This window comes from Aethalodelphis obliquidens, unplaced genomic scaffold (genome assembly GCF_003676395.1).
Source record: "Aethalodelphis obliquidens isolate GAN/ISIS:26980383/991018 unplaced genomic scaffold, ASM367639v1 scaffold30, whole genome shotgun sequence".
In the NCBI taxonomy this organism is placed as follows: domain Eukaryota; kingdom Metazoa; phylum Chordata; class Mammalia; order Artiodactyla; family Delphinidae; genus Aethalodelphis; species Aethalodelphis obliquidens.
The window spans coordinates 5,974,885-5,998,397 of NW_020837974.1; the positions used below are offsets into that span (position 1 = coordinate 5,974,885).

The following is a 23,513-nucleotide window of genomic DNA, read 5'->3' on the forward strand; positions in this document are numbered from 1 at the left end:
GCGAGCTGCTAGCCGGGCCTAGCGGAGCGGCCCGTCCTCTGCGCTTGATTGGCCGAGCCTGGGCAGGCGAAAGGGCCGGCGCGGGCTCCGGGAGCTCCCAGCATCCCTCGGGAGGCAGTGGCGGCGGCGGCTGCGAGGCGGGGCGGTGGAGGACCTTGTGCTGCGGGGCCGACAGCGGTTAGAGGTGTGAGGGCGGCAGGGGATCTGATCGGGAGCCGGGCCGGTGTGGCCGCCGCCGCCACCGCCACCATGCAGGAAATCATCGCCAGCGTGGACCACATCAAGTTCGACTTGGAGATCGCGGTGGAGCAGCAGCTTGGGGCGCAGCCGCTGCCCTTCCCCGGCATGGACAGTGAGCGCGGGGTCGGGGCAGGCGGGCGAAGGGCGCGACCGACTCGGCCCCAGGACCCCCATTCTCTGGTTTCGGGACGCCCTCCCCCTCAGTTCGGGAGCTCCTCCCCCTCGGTCCCGGGACTCCTTTCCCCCAATCCAGGGAACCCCCCCCTTTTCCCTCATTTGGACTAGGGAGCTCCCCTCTGCCCCGGGGGCTATTTTAAGGCAGTCTTCAGTAGGGCAGGACCACGTCCGGCAGTTCAAATAACTCTTGAATGAAGGCAGGTGTCCTGGGTTGGAAATCCTGCCCTCACTCGCACACACTCCCCAACTACAGGAAAGTACTAAGATATCCCCTTTCCCTACCTCCAGGCCCCCCACTTTGAGCGCCCTCTTCCTGCTTTCATCAAAACTGGGCCGTTGGAGGAGTCTTGCTGAGGGAAGGACCCATCTACCCCTCTCTGTAGAACACCCCAGTGAGACTCTCAAGCTCCATTGTTTTCCTAGGACTCGCACTCCTGGGAGCCCATCCCTCACTGTTTCTCTGGACCCCACCTCTGGGTCATTCATCACACTCAGGCAGCTGCATGAGTTCCCTTCACTGTCCCGCTTCGCGTGGTGGCTCCTGGCTTCCCCCCCCACCCCAACTCAGGTGGGACGGGTAACACTTTATTTTTATTTCTTTTGACCGCGACCAGGGATTGAACCCGGGCTACGGCAGTGAAAGCGCCGAGCCCTAATCACTGGACCGCCAGGGAGTTACTTGGAACGTCTAGCACTTTAAAAGAAACCAACAGTTTCCTTAATTTCTCTCTTTTCCAGACATACTTGAAATCTAACGCTATAGCATTAAACCTCAGAGGGCTCTTAGAGGTCATTGGGTTCAAGCCACAGGTGGGGCAGCTCAGGCCTGGGTGGGGGAGGGGACTTGCCAAAGATGGCTCAGCGCCTGGTGGCTCAGCTCGCCAGGGTTCTTGACCCTTCCACCTGCAGTTCCCCACGCCATCTCCTGTAACTGCCAGAGGACATGGGCCATAGCCCCACGTTCTCCCACGTGTCCCAGGGCTGGTCAAGTCTCCCTGCAGCGTCATTCCCCCCAAGTGGCCACACTTCTGATGCACACGTGACCTCTGAGGTGTCCCTCTCACGCTGACACTTCTGTGTGAGAATGCTTACGCTCAAGAGATATAATTCAAACAGCCTTACTTTATACACACCCAGCACTGTCTCCACTGTACACGGCTCATGAGCCACTGCTCGCATTCAGATATGCACTCTTAAACCTACTCGTTGATACGCGTGGTCACTTTGTGCTTTTACGTGTATGTCCACTCACGCGTGGGCTTTTCCTGTGTTGATGGCACTAGCCTGATGGCATGGAACCCTCCGCGCAGGGCGGCTCTTTCTCTCCCTCCCCGCTCCAGCCTGGAAGCACAGATGCTTGAGCCTGTGAGGGCAGGCACAGAGGTGGGGAGCCCACAAACCTGTTCTTAGGGAGGGTCCAGGACATACCTGGCCACAGGTACTGCCTCAGACTTGGTAAGCGCCGTCAACATTCACTGCCTGCCTGAGATCACGGTCAGTGTGTTAGAGGCCAGGGAGGCCACAGCTCTTCTTCCCCCTTCCCTGCACTTCAGTCCCATCTTAATAAGTCCCATCTTAGTTATGCCCTGAAGGCATACTTCTTTATCCTGTCTGCCTAAAACCCGATCCCCAGGACTCTGGACTTCTGGCTTTAGGGAATGAAACGACCTTAACCTCTGAAAAGAATGAAGGCCCAGAAATACTCTTAAATGATACTTTTTTTAATGTAAGACTTCTCGGACTTTTTGAAATGCAAACGAGTGACACCCCTGTGACTCCCATCACTGGAACCTTAAATCTGTCCTAGCAAAAGCTGCCTGCTTCCAAGAAGCCAACGAATCTCTTGCAAGTTAGCAAGGAGAGGCACGTAAGTGGGCTTCAGAGATGGTGTCGGTGGATTTCCCATGATGCTAAAATGCCTGTTGATAGAGAAAACTGTGTGGGAAGGCACAGGCTATTTATTCTGGTGGCCATGGCAGGTGAGTCCCTGGGCTCCTTGGGACAGCCCTGGACCCCACTGACTTCCACTGCGCTCAGCTTTCATTCTCCTGTTCCCCTCACCAGGACCAGCTCCATCTGTGGAAGCAGAAGACTGTACTCCTTTAGTTACTGTGTGTTGGTATTGCATGTTAAGAGCAGTCCTGCTCTTGTGTCTTCAGTTACGCTCTTCCCTCCGGAATAGCTTCTCTGAGGCACCTGCCTCTACTCTGGAGCCAGTTCCTCCTCAGAGCCCCCATCCGCTTCTTTGTGCTTCCTGTGAGATCATTCCCTCCCTCTGCCTCAGGTGAAAGTGCCCCTGAATTAGCCCTCTGGGACGTCTGAGTTGGGAGTAATGAATTTCTGTGATCTTGCATTCCATCCTTCCTTCCCCCATCCACTCCGAACTCCCTGAAAGCATCTTGCTTATAGGAGATTCTCAGAAAGCCCTGAATAATTACTGGTCTCAGTGTGGATGTCTCATTTTGCAGGGAATGACTGAACTGAGCTTTTTCCTTGCTTGGTCAGGCTTAGCATTTTTTTGCCACTCTGTTTCCTGTGCCTTGACCCCTCCGTGGGTTAAAGGCCAGAAGGGTTCCCTCCCCATCTTCACATGTCACCAATAGCAGTTACACATCGCTTTGTTTGACACCTCTTCTCCTCTCTGCAGAGTCGGGGGCTGCTGTCTGCGAATTCTTTTTGAAAGCTGCCTGTGGCAAAGGTAAGAGACCCCTGGCTCCCGACGTTCCCCCTGAGGCGCCCTCCACCGCCCTGTCCCCGGCAGACTCACAGGCTCTCAGGTCCCTGGCTCACCCTGCTTTCTGTGACTCGCGGTGTCCCTAGATGCAACTGTGGTCCAGATAAGCTAGGAACGTGGTGGGGTGTTCTGCCTGAAACCTGGAACACAGGCCTGAATCTGCCTCTGAGTCTGCCTTCTCACCTCACTTTCTCTGCAGCCACGAGCTGACCTGTGACATGGACAGAGGCCCCTAGCCCTGAGGTGTTCAGGAACTTTCTCAAGGTCACAGAGTCAGTGAGTGGCTGAGCCCAGGCCTTTTCTGATTCTACAGTGTACACAAGCTCACGTCCTCTGTGTACTCTCACCAAAAAACTCCACGATAGTGTGTCTCGTGGGGTTCTTGTTCATACTAACCAGGTCCCAACACAGGCAGCGTGAGCCAGACTCTCTGCTGATCCATAAGACGTACCGCTGGGTGGGACCCTACATGCCATGTACAGGTCTGGGCATTTTTCTTCCTGTAGCCAAATTTATTTGGAAACTAAATTTTAATTAGAAGCTTGAATAGGGCGCACAGAATTACAGCACGGGGATGGTTTTAATGGATGATTTGGGCAAGTTGTGGTTCTATAACTCAAGTCATTTACTCTGCCAGGTAGATCAGCCAGGTTGACCTCAGGCTCTCTGGTCGGAACATCATTCCTCTGCTGGGCTCCTGGTCTCATTCCCTTGTCTTCTGCCTTTCTGACCCACCACCTTCTGTTAGTACAGCCATCCTTAACACAGGGCACTACGACTGTTTCTGTGTTAACTAATACAGTAGCCACTAGCTCCGTGTGGCTGTTCAAATTTAATTAAATAAAAAATGCAGTTCCTCAATCACACTAGTCGTATTTCAGTTACTTAGTAGCCATGTGTGGCTGGTGGCCGACACGTTGGACGGCATAGATAGAGAACATTCCTATCATTGCAGAAGGTTCTGTTCAGTGGGGCTGCTCTGGATCTTTCCCAGACACAACCTCATTCTGGTCAGGCCTTCCCAGTAGTCCCTCCAGGTCACCAGTTAGAAATGTGACTTTCCCAGGGTATGGCTCTGTCGTATTTGGGTGATTGATTGCTCAGGTTCTACAGAAGGCAGACCTCCCCCAGTTTGTATACGATGCATTTCTTCAGTTTTGAAGTTGATTTCTTTCTTACTTGTTGGAAGCTAAGTGGGCACTTTTTGGGGTTTGGGGGGTTTTTTGGGGGGGTATAGTTGCTCTACAATGCTGTGTTAGTTTCTGCTGTATGGCGAAGTGAATCAGCTATATGTATATATTTATTCCCTCTTTTTTGGATTTTCTTCCCACTTAGGTCACCACAGAACACTGAGTAGAGTTCCCTGTGCTATACAGTAGGTTCTCATTAGTTATCCGTCTGATACATAGTAGTATATATATGTCAATCCCAATTTCCCAATTCATCCCACATCCCCTTTCCCCCCTTGGTGACCGTAAGTTTATTCTCTACGTCTGTGTCTCTATTTCTGCCTTGCAACCAGGTTCATCTGTACCATTTTTCTAAATTCCCCATATATGCGTTAATATACAGTATTTGTTTTTCTCTTTCTGACTTGCTTCACTCTGTATGACAGTCTGTAGGTCCATCCACGTCTCTACAAGTGACCCAATTTCGGTCCTTTTTGGGCTGAGTGAGTGGGCACTTCTAACTAGGGGTAGAGCCCACGCGGAGCCCAGGCTTCTGCTGGTGGTCTTCTTTGCCTTCTGTCTTTTACGGCAGTGTTTCTCAAACCCCAGTCTTTTACGACCCCTACAAATTTTGCCACGACTGTGTATCACCGGAACTCTTCTTTAACTGAATTCAGAAAAACACTCCTCCCTTCCCCCCCACCTCCCTTAGGCTTCTTAAGTTTCCATCTTATGGAATATCTGTGGGATCATGATTTGATGTTTTAGATTTTCCTAAGACACATTAAAATAAATCCATAACTATTGAAACTTAAAATGTGTGCTCACATGCTGCCGAAAATCACACTGCCTTCTGCCAGGGCAGTTGGCCACCTTCCAGGACACGCTGCTTTCAGGGGCCGCCTGGGTCCTCACACCACACCCACCCACCCTGACCCATCTTCCTCGGCAGGGGGCATGTGCCCGTTCCGCCACATCAGCGGCGAGAAGACGGTTGTGTGCAAACACTGGCTGCGGGGGCTGTGCAAGAAGGGGGACCAGTGCGAGTTCCTGCACGAGTACGACATGACCAAGATGCCCGAGTGCTACTTCTACTCGAAGTTCGGTGAGGCGTGTGGCAGGCTCCCAGCACCCAGACCCCCTGGGTAGGGAGCCCCGGGAGGCTCCACCGAGCACCAAGACCTGGGGGATAAGCAGCTACTCAGGCGCCTGTGATGCCTGCCGACCTCAGCTGGCCCTTCAGTTATGGGCAGTTAGGGTTATTCTCTCGTAACCCCTGTGTCTTCCTAGTGCTTCTGTGTTTTGAGTGCTGGCAGGTACTTTGGGAAGTCGAGGCTAACCCGGTCTCATGGTGGGTCTCACGGTGGGTGCGGGAACAGGGCAGCTGGCTGGAGGCCTTGTTTCTGCTCCAGTGGACATTCTCCCTTAAATCAGCTGCTTCTTCCAGAGTGGCAGCTGGTTGCCCCCCAGGCTTGAGTCAGTTCCTTCTCTCTGGAAGTGTGATCCTGGGTAGTAGCTTGTCTTTCCTAAATACCCCTTAAGAATAGCTGCTCCGGGGCTGTCTTCTGGTGGCAAAGAACCGTCCTCTTAACCTTGAAAGTGAGATTGCCTTTGTTTCTGCTTAGAGGACACGTGGCCTTAGCTGAACTGAGTGAACTGTGTGGAGAAGCCAGGGTGGTGGGGCTGGCACAGGGCCCGGTGGAGCTGATGTGCTCCGTGATGGAACTAGACTCCCCTGCCTGTGCCCTGGGCGAGGTTGCCCAGGAAGAAGCCCTGTTGGTCAGGATGAGGGTGGGCGCTGGCCCCAGGACTGCCGGCCTCAGGCCCCGGGCAGGAGCCGGCAGGAGGCTGGAAGCCTGCTGCACTCTTTGTGACGGGCCAAGGAACGCTGGGCGTACGGCACGCTTTCAGAGCACTGTTGTCAGAGGAGACGTTAATTATTTCAGCAGCCCAACAGGCTTGGCCTGCTGGCTTATTAATGATAGTTGTGGCTTTTTTTTGTAGAGGCAACATAAGCTGAGAAGTCAAAGCACAGACAGATAGGAAACAGGACTCAGCTTCCCAGCTCCCCACCCTCTCCGTCCTGCCCACAGCAGCATGGGAACCAGTAGCAGAAGGGGCAGCAGCTTCTCCATGGGAGCCGTTTCCCATCTGGCCCCAAAGGCAGGAGCCAGCCCTCCTGAGTGGACTCCCGGGGGCGCCTCTGCAAGCTGGCTTGGGTTACCACCTTCCCTGCTGATGGCCCTGGGCCCCGCTGCCCTCCAGGCCTCTGTGACAATCGGCTGCCTGCACTTCCCCTGCAGAGTCTGTCCTGGTGCAGACTCACTGTCTGCAGCTCCTGGCACTATTCCACAGGTGAGGGTCCCCCTTCTAGGCACCGGAGGGACAGTGGTAAAGAGGACAGACGCCGTCCTTGCCCTGTGGTGCTTTTACTCCAGTGGCCCAGGGGATGAAGCAGCTGATTCACCAGTAGGACAGAGGAGAATTCACCATACGTGCTCTAGAAGAGACAAACAGTAATGGGGCCACCTGAGGAGATCTTGAGGCAGTGTGGGCAGGGACAGCCTCCCTGAGGAGGGGAGACCTGGGCTGGGGGCCAAAGGCTAAGAAGAACCCCTGGGAGGCCAGTGTGGCTGGGAAGGGACTGGTCTAGACCCCATAGGGGCTTGTGGGTCTGGAAAGGAGTGTGCTCTGAACAGCAGTGATCAGACTGGCCTTTTGTGTGTAAATGGACTGAAGGCAGTGCAGCTGCCCAGGTCGGCAGTGCCTGTACTTGGCTGAAAGATGCTGGTGCCCAGCTGGGCCCGTTGCTCCTGAGAGGAGCTGTCATAAAGGCTTTATCACATTCTACCGTAGGGACCCAGCTGTGAGTTCCCAAATCTTCCCCACTTTTATCGTAAAAGGTAGAGTCCTCAGGCCTTTCCCCTGTCCCATCAGAGCTCATCAGAGTGGAACGGTAATTTGCTACTGGTCTCAACTGATGCGTTTTCACATCTGGGCCCCCTACATTGCCAACACCTCTTTTGGGTGAGGGGTGGAGCCGTGAGTTGTTTGATGAGTGTGTACCCTGTGCCTGCCTCTGTCAGTGTCATTGACCCTCAAGGCGGCACGGACATCTGTGAGGGAAGGACCGTCACAGCCCACGTACGAGTCAGGTTACTGAGGCTCTGAGACACCCTGCCCTGGGTCTCAGGGCTCGCCGGGCCGGGACTGGACACCAGACCCACCTGGCCCTCTTTGCTGTACCATGGCCCCGGCCACAGGAGAAGCACGGGTAGGTCTGGGTCCAGCTCTCCCAGGTGGACGCATGTCTGGTCTTCCCTGCAGGGGAGTGCAGCAACAAGGAGTGCCCCTTCCTGCACATCGACCCCGAGTCCAAGATCAAGGACTGTCCTTGGTACGACCGTGGCTTCTGCAAGCATGGTAGGTGTCCGGGTGGCTGGGCTGCCTGGTCAGAAGCCAGTCCTCCCTCCCCCTGCCCACATGACCCTCTGCTTGTCCTGCCTCTTCCTGCAAAACGTGGTGTTAGGCATTGGGGGGCCAGTGAGTCTTTTTCACACCAAGTCACTTGAGCCTCCCCAGGTTCCCACTGGACCGCATTCTCACCCGTATTTCTGATGAGGAAACTAGTGTTTGAGAGGGTGTGTACCCTGCCCGCTGGCCTCCTGAATAAGAGGCAGAGCCAGCACTTGAAGCCCTGTTCTTGCTTTCTGCCCCCAGGCAGCAGTGTGGGCAGAGCTCTGACTGGCAGAAGGGCATGAGGGCATCCCCTGAAGAGGGGACAATCTGAGTGACCCTGGTGCTTGGCTCCACAGGCCCCCTGTGCAGGCATCGGCACACGCGGAGAGTCATCTGTGTGAATTACCTCGTGGGATTCTGCCCGGAGGGGCCCTCGTGTAAATTCATGCAGTGAGTAGCCAGCCCCTGCCCAGGCCCTGCTGCCCCCTGTATCTCCCCTGAGTCCATCGGGGCCTTGGTCACTGGGTAGTGTCAGCACAGGGTCTGGGACAGGGGTGGGAGATGGGGAGGGACCACCACTGCTTCCTGAGCGGGAAGCTCAGGGTAACCTTTACTGTGTCCCAGACCATCTAGGACTCAGATGAAAGCTCTGGGCCCTGTGCTCCAGAAAAGCTCATGTACATGTGACCTCAGATTAAGAACCTGTGCCCTGAAGGAAGGGAGCTTCAGTTTCGGGGCCTCCTATATGGAGGTTCATAGAACCCTCACACGTGAAAGGATGTCCCCGTTTCACACATGGGGACACTGGGGCTCGGAGCTCAGCTGCTGGCAGGGGGCAGGTGGTAGCTCCCGGTCAAAGGCAGATCTGTGACCTCTGGAGCCCAGTCCTTGCGTTGGAGGGCTCAGCGCTCCTCTCCTGGGTCTTGGTGCACCTCTGTCACTTTCGGTGGTTGTGGGGTGGCACTGGGACCGTAGAGTAGTGTCCCCCCGACACCCTGTGCTGCCTCCATGCTGCTGACACTTGCATGGAAGCAGAGTGTCCTGGTCGCTGCCACGTGGTTGGCAGGTGGCTGGTGCTCCTGACTTGGTCCCACTCCCTAGATGAGAGCCTAGGAGCCTACAGGTGGCCCAGGATTCCTCCGTGTGGGGTGGTGGTGGAGGGCGTGTCCCCCAGACCTCTGCTGTCAGAGGTCTAACACTTGAGGTGCCCTTGCAGGGAAGGGTGTTTGTTGGGAAGGCCTTCTATGTACAAAGAGCCTCTGGAGAGGCTCTGACAGTACCAGCTGTGTTTCCCTCCTTTCTCTGAGCAGCACACTTGCCCAGGCTCGCAGCTAGGTGTAGGCAAAGTGGGTTTGAGTCCAGGCACGTCAGACCTGTCTTCCGCACCATCCCGAGCACCAGCACCCGCCCTACGTCCAGGTGGCTCGTGCGGCTCTGTGCTTAGCTAGAGGCTGCTTGTGATTTTCCCAGGGCCAGAACTCGAGAACCCTACCAGCCTAGCTCCTCTCTCACCTCCTCTTCTCCTTTTTCCTGTCCCCTTCTGCCACTGGGTGACCAGCCCTAGATTTGAACTGCCGATGGGAACCACCGAGCAGCCCCCACTGCCGCAGCAGACGCAGCCTCCCGCAAAGGTACCGTGCCCCGGGCCCGCGGTGCTGCCGGGCCTGGCCGCGCCCTGGCCGCAGAACGCTCAGTGCCCCCGCCTCAGTGTGGGGCCTGCCGGAGACCCGGCTGGAGATTGTGGGAGGAGGCGGGAGAGGAGGGGAGTCACCCTGGTTCCTGCTGAAACTTCAGGGAATGGAGCAGTCTGCACCTTCTCTGGGCTGGAGGGCTGTCTGCTGGAGCCAGATGCCCACCGGGCTTCTCTTCCCTTCTTGCCTGGCGAGTGCAGGGCGGCGTGGGCGCCACACGTCTGCCATTCTTGCTTGCGGTTCAGACCCTTCTCTCTACAAACGGGACTCCCAGTGGGGCGGGAGAGGAAGTGTGGCTGACTGGTTCTCTGGCCGGTGCCCAACTGCAGGGGGGATGCTGGGAACAGATGGTCGAGGCATCAGCTGGCTCCAGTCTCCTAAGCAAGGGGATCCCACACCCCAGCAGCGGGCTGCTCCCCTCCAGCATGAGGAGAGGGAAATGCCATAAACGAATGGGAATCTGCAGCAGTGACCCCCAACCAAAGGCGCCTTGGGTTTGGTCACAAGATGCGGGCGGGGGCCCAGAGGCAGGCTGGCCAGGTGTCCTAGGCAGGGTCTCAGCGGGCTGAGCAAACTGCCCAGAAATCGTGAAGCCTCACCTCTTACCTGGTTGGACTCTGAGCCCTTTGCCAGAGCCTGCCTGGCCCTCCTCCATGCCAGAGGCCGAGCAGCCAGGAGATGTGGCCACCCTCGCAGCACTGCCTGCCACCTTCAGGAGGATGTGGAATGAACCAAAGAGAACTCCTGTCAGAGCCGGGCATTCCCACGTGTGGATGCGGCCATGACAACCTGGGGTTTCCAGCTTAGGGCTCCTGCAATGACGGGGCCACAGCCAGGGACCCACTCAGTCAGTCGGCGGTGGCCTTGCTGTCCAGGCCCCACCCCAGGCGCCCCCGTCCGCCTTGCTCATGCGGCTCCCTAGTGGAGGGCCCTCTCAGCCCCTAGACCGCAGGTCAGCGTGTCAGCCGCCGACTGTTCTGTGACTGTTGCCCGCCATGTAGGCTCTAAACACCTGGCTGAACCAAGCGTTCATCCTGACCTGAAGCTAGAACCTCACAAACAAAAGTAAGGCCTGCTCATGCCCTCGCCCTGCCGCCCCAGAGACTGCCTCGTCTCTTTGGTGTTTTGTTTTCTTTTATTTTTCGTTTTTGTGTGTCTGCATGGTGTTTTTCGGGCAGCGGCTCCTGCCACCGTCACCAGACGTTTCTTTTCCACCTACTCTCCTGAGCCGGGCCACCGTGGAAGCCCTTCTTCCTGCTGGTCACGGTCATGCGGGAGAAGTCCCGCCCTCTTTTTTCCTGTCCCCATTGGTACTCTGCGTGCACGTGTTTTCCGCAGTAAAACCGTGTTGTATAACTCTTTCCAGCAAAGTAACAATCCGCCATTACAAAGGTCGTCCTCCTTGATCCAGTTAACGAGTCAGAACTCTTCTCCCAACCAGCAGAGAGCCCCGCAGGTCATCGGGGTCATGCAGAGTCAAAACAGCAGCGCAGGCAACCGGGGACCCCGGCCGCTGGAGCAGGTCACCTGTTACAAGGTGAGTCCTGGGGCCGGGGGTGTGGCCGGGGGTCTTCACAGTCAGTGGCTATTCCCTCATTCCCCAGAGAGTTAGCTGATTTTGAAGAATGAAGACATCTTTGTTTTTGCTGATTGAAAGAGTAAAACTGGGCCACTCCAGTGAGCTAGAGACCATGCTACTTCCATCCACGACACACTAAGGCCAGGTGAACAATTAAACACACGCTGTTGAATGAAAGGATTGTGCTTGCAAGAAAGGGATGGGAACCTTCCAGAGGCCGGGAACGAAGTGGGAGCACGAATCCAAGGAACAGAGTGAGCCCTGAAGCCTCTGGGTGTCCTCATATCCCAGATGGGCACACCCAAAGGAAAGGGACAGAAGCTTTAGGCCCGCGTGGGGAGGAAATGGAGTAGAACCTCCACCCCCACCCACTCACAAAACGGGACGTTCAGGGAAAGGGTAAACTTTTTAAAAACTTACTGGAAAACTTGTCCATCTCACTCTCGGCTCAGGATGCAAAGGGGGGTGGGGAGAAAAGCCCTTCTGAGTTTGTCGTCACTGGCAGGCCCTTCCTTGAGTCTGGGCCTGTGTTCACAGCCTTGGTGAGGGCCAAATAGCCACAGACTGAGTTTTCTAATCTAAAACAGCCCCGGATGGGTGAGCCCCTGGCACCCGACTTTGAGAAATTTATTCTCAACCCAGGCCACACAGAATTCCCACAACTAAGGTTCCCCAGAATGAGCTCATAATAAAAATGGTAGAAGGAAACAAGCACCACCGTCAGCAGAAACCACCAACAGAACTAGACTCACAAAGATTTCAGATGTGGAGATTATTAGATGAAATACAGAATCAGTACATGCTTTCTGTAAAAACTTTTAGATGATACAGAAGTGTTTAGCGTACAGAGTGTTGCCCTTTATTCCCACCACTTTCCTAAAAGAGCCACTTTTACTCAGCTGTTCTGTTCTCATGTTTTGTTTTCAATACCCCTTTACACTCCACAACTCCTACAGGGGACTCCACTCAGAGGAGTGCTCTTCTAAACTTTTATTCACACAAGCACAAGGACAATATATATTTTAATATAAATAGGGCCCTAGTATGTACACTGTTCTGTAATTCCTTTTTCCTTATAACATATTCTGGATCTTTCTGTGTTGGTATAAGTAACTCTAATGTATTTCAGTGGCTACATAATTTTACCAGTTCTCTGTTGGTAAACAGTTCTCCGCCGGTAAACTATTAAGTTATAGTTTTTGCTGCTAAAAATAGTGCTGAATCTGACAGACATTTGTGAGCTCTTGTCTGGTGTCTGGAGCATCCATGCCTACAAGTAGAAGGGCCAAGTCAAAAAGCATATGCCTGTATTGTTCCTAGAACTTGCCTTTGGGAAGAGCTGAGCCACAGGTCACTTCCCACAGCCATCAGACACTCATTGAGCACCTGCTCTGTCGGCTCTGCGCGGAAACCCACTGCTGTCACTCCTTCCCGGGAGGGGTCTGTGTTCTGAGGGAGTGGAAGGCAGGTGCCCAGACACCAAAGTTAAAAGTGCCCACGCATGTAGGGAAGGCCTCCCAGAGATGGCTGAGCCTGAGCCCTAACAGGTGAGGAGAGTATGGAAGGGGGGGCTGTGGAAGAAGGTGAGGGGAGACCAGACAGCTCTCAAGTACAGTGAGGAGACTTGGGTGTCCTGAGTCAGCTGAGCTGTCCTGCCTCCTCCAGGACTTGTCGGCAGGGCCTCTGAAGCAAGCTCTCCTGAGTCCTGGAACCTTAGAAAGATGGGGCTGGGGGTAGGGGACGAACCTAACAACCTCTTCCTACCACGGGCACAATTGATATTAAAGCCATCTCAGGGGAACCCTGATTCCCCAGGACCAGCCGCAGAGGCCAGTGGACAGGCCAAGGGCAGCACGCGGGGCCGCGGAGTCCCTCCCTCTGGTTGTCACACCTGCCAAAGGTCCAGCTGGCAGCTACACAGGCCACTTGTCCACACAAGTTACACCTACAGATCAGAAAGACTTGAAAACGTGGGGACTGTGCAGTCGGGGGAATAGAACAGGCCAAAGCCCCGAGTTCCAGACCAAGGAAGCAAGGACTGGGAGGGCCCTGGGTGGGTTAGCGCGGGTTGGGTGCCCCGACGTGTCTCCCGACCCCTTGTTCAGTGCTCGAGGCTGCCACTTCCTTGTAATTCCCTTCTGCTTTCTGAGGAGTAACAAGAACGAATGAGGAGAAGCTAAGGAAGGGTATGGATAATCAGCCGGGACAAGTCAGGGTCCTGCTAGATTTTTTGAAGTGATTCTACCGGGTCTCTTCCCCCAAGTCTAATCATTGTCCCGTGTCTCTGATCCTGTGACCCAAACCTGGCCCAGGGGTAGCGTAGGCAAAAGTATGCACGAGCCAGGAGGGAAAGATCTTTGGGTGCAGCCCACCCTCTGTCCACGCAGTGAATCCCTGAGTTGGGGGAGGAGCCTGGTGGCTTCTGTTGTGTTGCCGCCTCCCCTGTCTCAGGGGAGTCCCAGAACTGTGCCTTAGAGGTAAGTGACTGGCCAGCCATGCAGAGGGGCTTGGTCCCTGGAGAGGCAGGAGAGCTGTGGTGCCACGGGCTTCTCTTCACCCCACCCCCCACCACAAGAGTCCGCCGTGGCCTGCGTGCTCCCTTCCACCTGCTGAGCTGCTGGCTGCGGTTTCTGTGCCACTCTACCTCTGGACCTCCCTTTCCCTCGTGTTTGAATGAAAATTTGTGCTGCTGAGAATTTCAGAGTCCCTGCTCCCAACCTGGAATTTAGCGGGTGCTGCCTTAGTTGAAAATTGCATTTGAAACAATGTGTTTTTTTTGTTTCCTCCTTCCCTTCCTGCTGTTTGCAGTGTGGTGAAAAAGGACACTACGCCAACAGATGCACCAAAGGGCACTTGGCCTTTCTCAGTGGACAGTGACAGCAGCTGGAGCCAGCTCAGAGCAGCCCGAGGGGCCCCGTTATTGGGGACCACTCTGGGCCATCTTTGGGAGTGTGCATTCAACTGTTTGATGCTGGTACAACTCTGGCTGGAGCTGGCAGGCAGGCATACTGGGTTTTATTCTGAGGGGCTACATCTGTCAGTTTACCTATCATTTTGCTGTAATCTTTTTTTTTAAGGGGGACATGTGCTCCAGTTCGGTCCCTCAAGTTGGGATCATGTTTGTCTAGGCATCAAGGCCTCCCATCTGGGACTCTGCACACCACCCTCTGGGGAGGGAGGACGTTGTGGGGAAGGGCTTGTGCGCAGCAGTTCTGTGAGGAAGGTGGCCCTTCCCCTCAGGGCCTCCTTAAACACCAGGGGCTGCTGGATCATTTAAAGCTGTGGCCAAGTCACACCTGCTTCCGCCCTGTCCTGCTGATCAGAGGCCGTGCCTATCCATGTGATTTGAACGAGACAGCCCTTCAGAGCAAGCAAGTGTGGAGTTGCCTCTGCCGGTCCCGCTCCAGGGTGGCAGCAGTTGAGAGGACCATGTAGGGCTCTTCAGTGTGATGGCCTTTTTCCTCTGGGCTTATTTTCTCGGGGCACTTGCTCAACAGTGTTTAAGGTATACCTTAAGCTGGGGCTGCAGACACCCTTGAAATAGACGATGCAGTCCATCTGTGCACCTACCTCCTGCCCCATCAAGCATCTGCACCGTCAGACACCTTTGGCCTAGAGGAGAGGACCCTGCCTCTGAGCCTGGAAATATGAAACTGGCACCTGCAACCTGCTGGACAAGTGGGCCTATTCAAGTTCAATTACAAGAACAATTTTTATGAAGTTGATTAAAGCTTGTTTTTTAAGCTCTGTCTCATTACTTCGGGGACTCCATGCCGAGAGGATTCTTGCTACTGGCTGCATTAGCTGCCTGGCACGAAGCTTTGACATTGGTGCTCGCTTTTCCGCTTTTGGTGAGTGTGTCTCACGACCGGAAGTGATGCTGTCAGAGGAAGAAAAGGCCTTTGTACTGGCAGCCTGTACAGTCTGGAAGCCTGGCCTTTGGGCCAGCCACCTGGCAGATGTCCTTTATTTCTGATGTTGAATACTTGTTCCTTCAAATTCACATCTTGATAATTAGCCACAGCATCTCATCCTATACTCCATGAAGTATATATGCTTATCGCACACCCCCTAATAAGAAACTGATTCTGACCTTAATTATCACATTACTGAAGGCCTTCGTGAAGGATAAAGAGGGTGCTGGATACAGCAGTTGAGAGCTCCTATCAGGGCCTGTGCTTTCCCTTCCCACCTCCATCATCCCATTGAGCTTCCTGCAAGTGAAGCTTACTTACCAGGACCAGGGGGTCCCACACATCCCAATTCCCTGATACCCCAATACCCCAGGATGGTGCAGAAAGATGGGGAAGGGGAGGGCATTTTTAGAAACGAGGGTTTCTGCTTTATATTGTGAAAGTGTCAGCTGACAAAAGGCCAAAAATGAGGCACAGAGCAGGAAAACACCTCGGCACTGTTGGCGGAGGCTCTAGGTGACCCCCCAGCACACTGGGACGAGATCTTGAAGCTCCACGGTTCAAAGCCCTGGGCTGTCTAGAAGCTGCAGAATGACCCCACCCCACCTTGTGCAACAGGAGCTCCTATAGGGCAGGGAAATGGCTGAACCAGTGAGGCAGTCCGCGTACCAGTCATCTTTTATTGGGTGTTAATTCTCCACTAGGATATAAAAGGATTCAGGGGTGCCAGGCAAAGGTCATGGTCAGGAATGCAGAGTGCGCCCTCTTCAGTGGTACTTGCGTAGCCGCTCGTGTTCTGAAGTTAGAAAGGCAAAATGGTAAGTTTCTTCACAGGTGGGGGTGAAGCCATCCTGAGAATTCCTTTCAGGAGATGACCCAGAACCTACTTGTGGAATTTACAGCTAATCTGCCACCTGGCCAGCCTCTTCCTTCCCTGAGGGAACACCCACTCAGAAAAACAGCACCCAAGCGCCCACCCTTCAGGGCCAGCACTGCTCTGGATGCCACAGAGTGGCAGGTGGCTTGACACTGGCAGAAACAGCCCATGAAGCCCACTCAGCGGCCACCAGACATCTCCCACCAGACCAACTCCTCTCATGTCTCAGCACCAGGAACAGCCACGCTTTTCCAGAGCACCACACAGACACTGGACTGTAGCACTCAACCTATTTCCCTCTTCACACTGGCTGCTAGGAAGATAAAGCCAAGTTTTCCACCAACCTTTGGCAGAGCCTGCAGTGGCTGATAGAATGCTGCCTAAGTATTACCTTTACCCCAGCTTCATCTTATTTTTCCTGTCTTTCTCTTTGCCACAATTTTTGCATTTAAAATATGCTATATTCTGAAAAGTCCCTCCAAGTCATCAGCTTGTCTGCAGGGTGATGGACTTATAAGGTTGAAAGTGAACCAATACCACCCTGTCATGGGAAACCCCACTGAAGGCAAACCAACCCAGAAGAGACTCACTGAGTTCCTTGTAAGAACGGCAGTAGTTGAAAAGCACGTAAGCTGCAAGCACCATAGAAAGCCCAGCGATGCTCCCTTTCTTCACGTTGATGTACTTGTTGTAATACCGGTAGTAACCTGCAAAGCGGAGAGGAGGCCACTCCTCTGAGGGCACATTCTACATGTTCTAATAGGAGAGGGCAAAGCTGAGGAAAGGCCTGGGGGCAGGAAGAAACAGTACACAAAAGACAGCCACAGGGTAGCCAGAATTATATAGAGAAAAATATCAAGACGGGGGCCCCTGAGGAGGCTGGCAACCACACAGGCTCCCAAAGGATGATGACATGATGACACAGGACTGCTCTGCACTTTAAAATGCACAGACCTGAAGGATAGACCATTTCAAATACTCATCTTGAAAGTTCTGCCTGGCAGGGAGATGAGCATTATAGACTCATGTCCCCTGTGCTTCCAACTCATTTTCCTCTTAAGTCTTATGACATTTCTTTAAGACAGAGGTACTGGTACCGATTCCAAGCAATAGAAAACATTTCCTTGTCTGAAATATCTCAGAGCCAGCCTTTGATAGGACCGATCAAACATGGAAATTCGAGGGCTAACAATCTCGCTCTGTCCTTCTCTACATAACTTACTGGTCTGAGACAAGGCTTGTACTGGCCAAAGTAATTCAGGGCAAAGAAAGACCTGTTTGCCCTGAAGACGCAGAGATGTGCTTTTATTTACACATGCCCTTAAGGCTCTGACCTCTTTGAAATGCTCCAGCAATGCCTTTAGGGGTGAAATCCCGCATCAGTATCCAGCTTGGCAGCTCCCCTAGTTTGACTTCCAGGAGCTTCTTGTCCTTCAGCGGTACTGAAAAGGAAGTGCAAAAAAACACACACTGGAAGGTCTCCCAATAACACAAACAGCAACCTTCTGTGTCACTTATTTCAACCATTCAATAAAGGTGCATTCAGTAACATTACTAAATAGAGGCTGCATATGAGCAATATTATAAATAAACATGTCACACCAGATATACTATTTTAAGCCAGAGTCTATATAATGGCAGAACAGGCTTTTGAATAAAAGCTTGGTGGGAATAACTATGTAAAAAGAGAACTAAGGGCCATGAGGAAGAGGTAAAGCAGAGGACAGATGCCTTTATAAGTAGGAGTGGGGGAGACAGAGAAGCTGGGCACATCTTGGCCAAAGGCACACAGCATGCAGGCCATGGAGGCAGGGTTCCACCTTAGGTCTGGCTCTCATGCTCCTGAAGCCAATCTGATTTCTACCTCAAGCATCCTACCTCAGACCACAGATGTCAAATGACTTAGTAAAAAACACTCTAAAGACCCAACAGGCCCCAGATCATTTTCCAATGAGAATCTGGGGACAGGAACGGCTCCTGGTTGAGGCCATACTGTATTCATCTCTGGGCTTAAGAGTAACATAGGAAGGGGGCCAGGGAGGGGTTGGCCCTGTGAATATCCAGATGCTCTTAAGGAGAGAATCTTTCTTCCCCTGTCCTCTTCCAAAAGATCAACTTTAAAAAGCTGTTTGGGGACTTCCCTGGTGGTCCAGTGGCTAAGACTCTGTGCTCCAAATGCAGGGGGCCCAGGTTCAATCCCTGGTCAGGCAACTAGATCCCGTATGCTGCAACTAAGATCCCGCATGCTGGGACTCAGGCTCCTTAAGGACCATCCTCAAGAGTCCACTGAGGGGAATCCTACAGGTCTCTTGACGTCTCCCAACCCTTATCAAGGACAAGGGCCTTCAGGCTTAATGGCAGCTTCTACTCTGCTACAGGCTGTCTGGAGAATGAGACACATGGCCTTGATGGACCAGAATGACTGCTTGTCAAGAGGTCACAAGTGACAGGTGGAGGCACACCTGGTTTTAGGGTCATGGTTCAGGTGGCCTGTCCCCAACAAACTGGCCCCAACCTTCCATCTAGACTTATCCAAACACATGGAGCACCTACTGTGTGCTAGGCAGCCTGCTAAGCACTGTGGGTACAGCACTGACTGCAGATGACAGCCTTGTGCTCAGAAGCCAGCATTCCATCGAGAAAGGCAGCCATCTCAAATCCACTCATCCTCCTGGGTTCACCACACTTCAGCCAAACCCTTTTCTGTTTCTCAGATGCAACAGGATTATTTTCACCTGAGGGCCTTTGTATCTGCAGTGCCCCTGGATCATCACAGGGCTATCTCAACTTAACCGTCATCTCCTAGAAGGCCTCCTGCCTTGCCCGCCTTATCTCAAGCACCAGCACTTCCTTCCTATGTAACCTCTGAGCTTCAGTTTCCTCCTCTGTGAAATGGCTTATTCCAAGGTTTGAAGGAGAATCTATGTAAAAGCATTTGGAACATGCTCAGAACTGTAAGCTGTTATTATTACTGTTGAAATTTCTTTAAGGTCCATGTGAAACATCCAAGAAAAAAAAAGGGAGGTGGCAGAGGAAGAAATGGCAAATAACTGAACTTTAGGACATTTATAGGGCTTCAGGGATTAACTGCACCCTTTAGTTCTTTTATGAACACAAACTGTGATTAGTTTGGTAATACTTTTGAAATGTGAGATAGTCTCAAATGAATTTCAGGAATGTTCCAAATCAGGAATATTGAGTGTCAATGATATTGAGCTCAACACCAAACAATAATGTCATCTGAGAATGACCTATACCCTACTCTGTCACCTTGCCTGTGTTATTTCAAGAAAAGTTTAACAAGTACACATCTTACATCCCAGTTTTGTCATCACTTGAATTAGTAGGCTTTTAGTCCAAGAATTACTATACCACGTCTCTTGAGTAAGAACATGGTGGCTACCTTTGCTACACTCTCAAAGTCTTCTTGCATGCAGGGAGGAGTACAGACATGTCATTCTAATACCAACTGGCTTTAAATATGGCAATGTGGTAGGGAGGGGACGATAAAGGGACAGATGGAACTAGAATGGCAGAATGCTGCTAACTGTTGATGCTCTGTAACGAATACAAAGCATTCATTACCTTATTCTGTTTTCTTTGTATTTGAAGTCTTCCATAATAAAAAGGTTGAAAATGCTTTTAAAAATAGAACTATGTTGGGACTTCCCTGGTGGCCCAGTGGTTGAGAATCCGCCTGCCAATGCAGGGGACACGGGTTCAAGCCCTGGTCAGGGAAGATCCCACATGCCGTGCAGCAACAAAGCCCGTGAGCCACAACTACAGAGCCTGCGTGCCACAACTGCTGGAACCCACGAGCCACAACTGCTGAAGCCCACGTGCCACAACCGCTGAAGCCCGCATGCCTAGAGCCCGTGCTCCACAATGGGAGAGGCCACCGTAATGAGAAGCCCGCGCACCACAACAAAGAGTAGCCCCCGCTCGCCACAACTAGAGAAAGCCCGCAAGCAGCAACAAAGACCCAATGCAGCCAAAAATAAATAAATAATTTTAAAAATAGAACTATGTTGGGGAAATGTGCAAGAGAAACATAGAATTTAAAAAATATTTTCAACTGGTATAAGGCTGGTGACTCAAAAAAAAAAGTATTTAGGTCACTGCTAGGCCCAGTGAAGCTATTTTTTCACATTCACACAAACTATGAAAACATATTCTCATTCTCATATTCAGGGGCTGACACAGTGCCTTGGCACATCACAGGAGAAAAAAGCCAACAATTTATTTTTCTTCATATTTATATCTCTGTACTATGAAGAAAACAGCATTTCCATAACCAAAACTAAGAAATTTATAAGCACAGAAAAAAAAAATCACATTAGCCTTAAGGAGAGCCAAGTACAGCACCATCACAAAATTCCAAGAGACCATCAGATTCATCAGAGATGCATCTACACTTATTCCGAAGTTTCTCTTTTAGTGGAAGGCAAAGGCCTTAGTCATTGGCAGCCATACTGAAACCCTCCCCCAACACTCCTCTGCAGCGGCTGGTTCACACCAGTAGAGCATGCTGATGAACAGAGCAGACTCTACCATGGAGTATTCTGGATTTACTGCCACTTTGAAGCTGTGTGCCCTTGGGCAAGATACTGCTCTGTTTCCTCCTTTGTAAAATAAGGGTAAGAATAGTACCCACCTTAGCTCTAGGTACTATGTAAATAGGAATTATTATCTGTCTTTCTGCTTATGAGCTATGTAAAGGTGGGAGGGAGTTCCCCACACACAGTTCCTGTTTATGACAGATTTTCAGTGAAGGCTGAGAAAGGACCACAGGTTCTTGGGAGGGCAGGTGACTACTTGGCTTGATTTTATGACTTCAAGAAGCATACTGTCCACCTATATGGAGAGACATGGAAATGCCAAGTGTCTTCTGGGTGCTAAATCCAACTCTGGGGTTGGCCAGAGCAAAGAGTTTTAGGTTTTGCAGGCCACACAAGGTCTCTAACATAGTCTTTTTTTAACAAATTTTTATTTTTTTTATTTTTATGTTTTTGGGCTGCGCCGTGCAGCATACGGGATCTTAGTTCCCCGACCAGGGATCGAACCCGTGCCCTCTGCGGTGGAGTCTTAACCACTGGACCACCAAGGAAGTCCCTTAACAAATTTTTTAAAAAACAGAAACTATTCTTAGCTCACAGCATACAAAAACAGGCCACATGAAATCCAGCCCATTGGCCATACTTTGTCAACCTGATCTCATCTATCACTGTTAATTGGTATTTCCATCACTTTATTTGCTAATGGACTAGTGGCGTTATGCTCTGGCAACAGACACCATCTGAAAGATCATCAGTACTTGGACTCCAGTTCCTTCACCTGCGTGATGCTGAATGGGCCAGGTGTGACATGACCTTACCCAAAGGTCACGCAGGGAAAGCTGGACGACTAGCATTCAACTGTGGGTCAGGCAGTGTTACAAGCACCTTACATATACTAAGTTGTTTAACCCTTAGTTCATAGGACTCTCCATCTCCACTACAACCCTCTGCTTAAATAAGATACCAAGTCTCAATGCTTCCTTTTCACATGTTGTCTGTTTAAACAACATGACCACCCTGGATAAATATTCTCATGCCCGTTTTAACAGATGGGAAAAAAGCATCACTCTCATATTTTTTGATCCCCTTTTCATTTCTCCGGGCTGAAAATAAGAATATAGAAACTGGGGTAAGACACACATAGATTAGTCAAAATTCTGCCACTGTCACGCTGTGTGACAGCAGGCAAGCCACACCACATCTCTAACCGTTATTTTCCTCATCTTTAAAATGGGATCAACGTTCCCAGCACTGATCCTGACAAGGCTACGGTGAGGATGCAGGGCTAAAACATGGTGGCTTTCGTATTTAAAAAGAAAAACAAAAAAAAACCCAGTGTGAACGGTCCGATTTATACATGCATGTCATCGTAAAGCCTGCTGGTCATAAGATCACCCTTGTGATTAAAGCTCAGGTTACCACGAGGCCCCAGAAACCTAGGTTTGTATCCCAGCTCAGCCCACTCACTAATAGTGACCTTGAATAGGTCACTTCACCTCTCTAACGCTATTCAACATATATATACATGCGTCAAACTCGACGTGGTGTCAGGCACCATCCTAGGCATTAGCTCCTCTTGGAACTTAATTTGAGCTTCGAATTTGCGCGGAGGGCTCAGGTGCAAAACAAGCGCCTGGGTTGCGGCAGGGCTGAGAGCAGCTATTCCTCAGCGGGGAGAGGAGGGGTGGCCCGAGACAGCGCATTCTCAAGACCCGAGGCGCCTCGCCGAGCTGCCGTCGCCCTCCCCGCCACAGCCGAGTGGCGCGGACCCTGGGCAGGCGGGAGGCGCGGCGGGGCGAGCTAAGAAGGGTTGGACGGCGTGGGACCCTGGGCAAAGGGCCCGGCGCGGCGAAGGTCCTGAGCGAAGGGCAGGCGGCTCCGGCACTCGGTCCCTCCCCTCCAAGTGCGGCTCTGAGCACTGGACCCCAAACCCCGACTCCTGCCTTTAACCTGGTAGCCCTAAACAGATCCGGAAACTTACCGATTGACGCCATCTTGAAGTCCTGGCTGTCCGCTCCTCCGGGCCGCGCGAGGACTGCTGGGTAGGGAATATGCGCCCTGGGGGCCGGGAGCAGAGGCTCACGGGAAGCAGGTCGCGACTGGTACGAGGCTGGGACTTCAGGTGCGCCGTGGGGTGAAGGGCGAAGAAACTGGAGGGCAAAGCACCGCGACCCCGCAGTTGGGAACCTGGGGGTGGTGAAGGGGTGGGAGTGGAAGTGGTAGGACTTAACCTGGGCTCCCAGTTCTGGGAGGAAAGAGACTGGAAAGGACACCCCCCCAAAAAAAATAATAATAAAAGGGAGGTGAGGAAAGAGCATCCTAGCTTTCTTATTTTGTCGTGTTAAATTTGTTGTGAAAGATGACAGGAGCATCTTAAGACCCTTCCTCCCAACTGTGCTTGATGGGAGATTAAAGGAATCCCCAATCAGCAGGAAAAGCCGGTGTCCAGGCTTAGGCTCCAAATAGGTTTGATTCAGGAGTATCTAACGTGTCCAGGCTCTGGCGCTACGCTTTAAGGACAGAAATTAAGCAAGACCCTAGGGTACATAGCTCCAGCTCTTCTTTCTGCCACTTCTTTTCCGGGCACAATGATGCCTCACCACCATTTTGTGTTTTTTCTGGAAAGGCCACAATAAACATTCTTGGTTAAGCAATTCTGAGTTGGGCAAGATGCTTTGATACCCTGAATCTCAGTTTTCTCCTCTGTAAAATAAGGATGTAATGCTTACCTTGCTGTAGGAGTTAAATGAAACAATGTATGTCAAAATAGAGGAATAAGAACTGAGTAGAGGGGACTTCCCTGGTGGCGCAGTGGTTGAGAGTCCACCTGCCGATGCAGGGACACGGGTTCAATCCCTGGTTCGGGAAGATCCCACATGCCATGGAGCAACTAAGCCCGCGAGCCACAACTACTGAGCCTGTGTGCCACAACTAATGAAGCCCATGTGCCTAGAGCCCATGCTCCGACCCACCGTGATGAGAAGCCCAGGCACCACAACGAAGAGTAGCCCCCGATCTCTGCAACTAGAGAAAGCCCCCACACAGCAACGAAGACCCAACGTAGCCAAAGATAAATAAATAAATAAATAAATAAATAAATAAATAAATAAATAAATA

The 23,513-nt window shown here is 52.1% G+C and overlaps 2 protein-coding genes across 7 annotated transcripts; one reads left to right on the top strand and one right to left on the bottom strand.

The window, feature by feature from the left end:
* The first annotated feature begins 101 nt into the window (after positions 1–101).
* On the top strand, positions 102–14,792 carry CPSF4 (cleavage and polyadenylation specific factor 4). 5 transcript variants are annotated; one of them, XM_027125832.1, is made up of 8 exons: positions 102–352; positions 3,065–3,115; positions 5,273–5,425; positions 7,648–7,743; positions 8,136–8,229; positions 9,338–9,410; positions 10,837–11,007; positions 13,858–14,792. In XM_027125832.1, the coding sequence occupies exons 1-8, from the start codon at positions 250–252 to the stop codon at positions 13,924–13,926; spliced, it is 810 nt and encodes a 269-aa protein (XP_026981633.1). In that variant the 5' UTR covers positions 102–249; the 3' UTR covers positions 13,927–14,792. The 5 variants fall into 5 exon arrangements, with proteins under 5 accessions (XP_026981633.1, XP_026981635.1, XP_026981634.1 ...); XM_027125834.1 differs by having other exon boundaries at positions 10,915–11,007; XM_027125833.1 differs by having other exon boundaries at positions 10,912–11,007; positions 13,858–14,050.
* Positions 14,793–15,623: 831 nt separating this feature from the next.
* ATP5MF (ATP synthase membrane subunit f) lies at positions 15,624–22,507 on the bottom strand. Of its 2 annotated transcripts, XM_027125844.1 has the most exons (4): positions 22,378–22,492; positions 17,175–17,282; positions 16,431–16,547; positions 15,624–15,759 (listed from the first exon to the last, which is right to left on the bottom strand). In XM_027125844.1, the coding sequence occupies exons 1-4, from the start codon at positions 22,388–22,390 to the stop codon at positions 15,731–15,733; spliced, it is 267 nt and encodes an 88-aa protein (XP_026981645.1). In that variant the 5' UTR covers positions 22,391–22,492; the 3' UTR covers positions 15,624–15,730. The 2 variants fall into 2 exon arrangements, with proteins under 2 accessions (XP_026981645.1, XP_026981646.1); XM_027125845.1 differs by lacking the exon at positions 16,431–16,547 and having other exon boundaries at positions 22,378–22,507.
* Between the last annotated feature and the right edge of the window lie 1,006 nt (positions 22,508–23,513).

Coding starts and splice junctions, on each gene's coding strand:
- CPSF4 (XM_027125836.1), top strand. CDS start 250: ATGCAGGAAATCATCGCCAGCGTGGACCACATCAAGTTCGACTTGGAG. Junction 353..3,064: donor GCCCTTCCCCGGCATGGACA/GTGAGCGCGGGG, acceptor TCCTCTCTGCAG/AGTCGGGGGCTGCTGTCTGC. Junction 11,008..13,857: donor AGCAGGTCACCTGTTACAAG/GTGAGTCCTGGG, acceptor TGCTGTTTGCAG/TGTGGTGAAAAAGGACACTA.
- ATP5MF (XM_027125844.1), bottom strand. Junction 16,548..17,174: donor TGCTGGAGCATTTCAAAGAG/GTCAGAGCCTTA, acceptor TCCGCTTTGCAG/GTTACTACCGGTATTACAAC. Junction 15,760..16,430: donor CCGTTCTTACAAGGAACTCA/GTGAGTCTCTTC, acceptor TTCTAACTTCAG/AACACGAGCGGCTACGCAAG.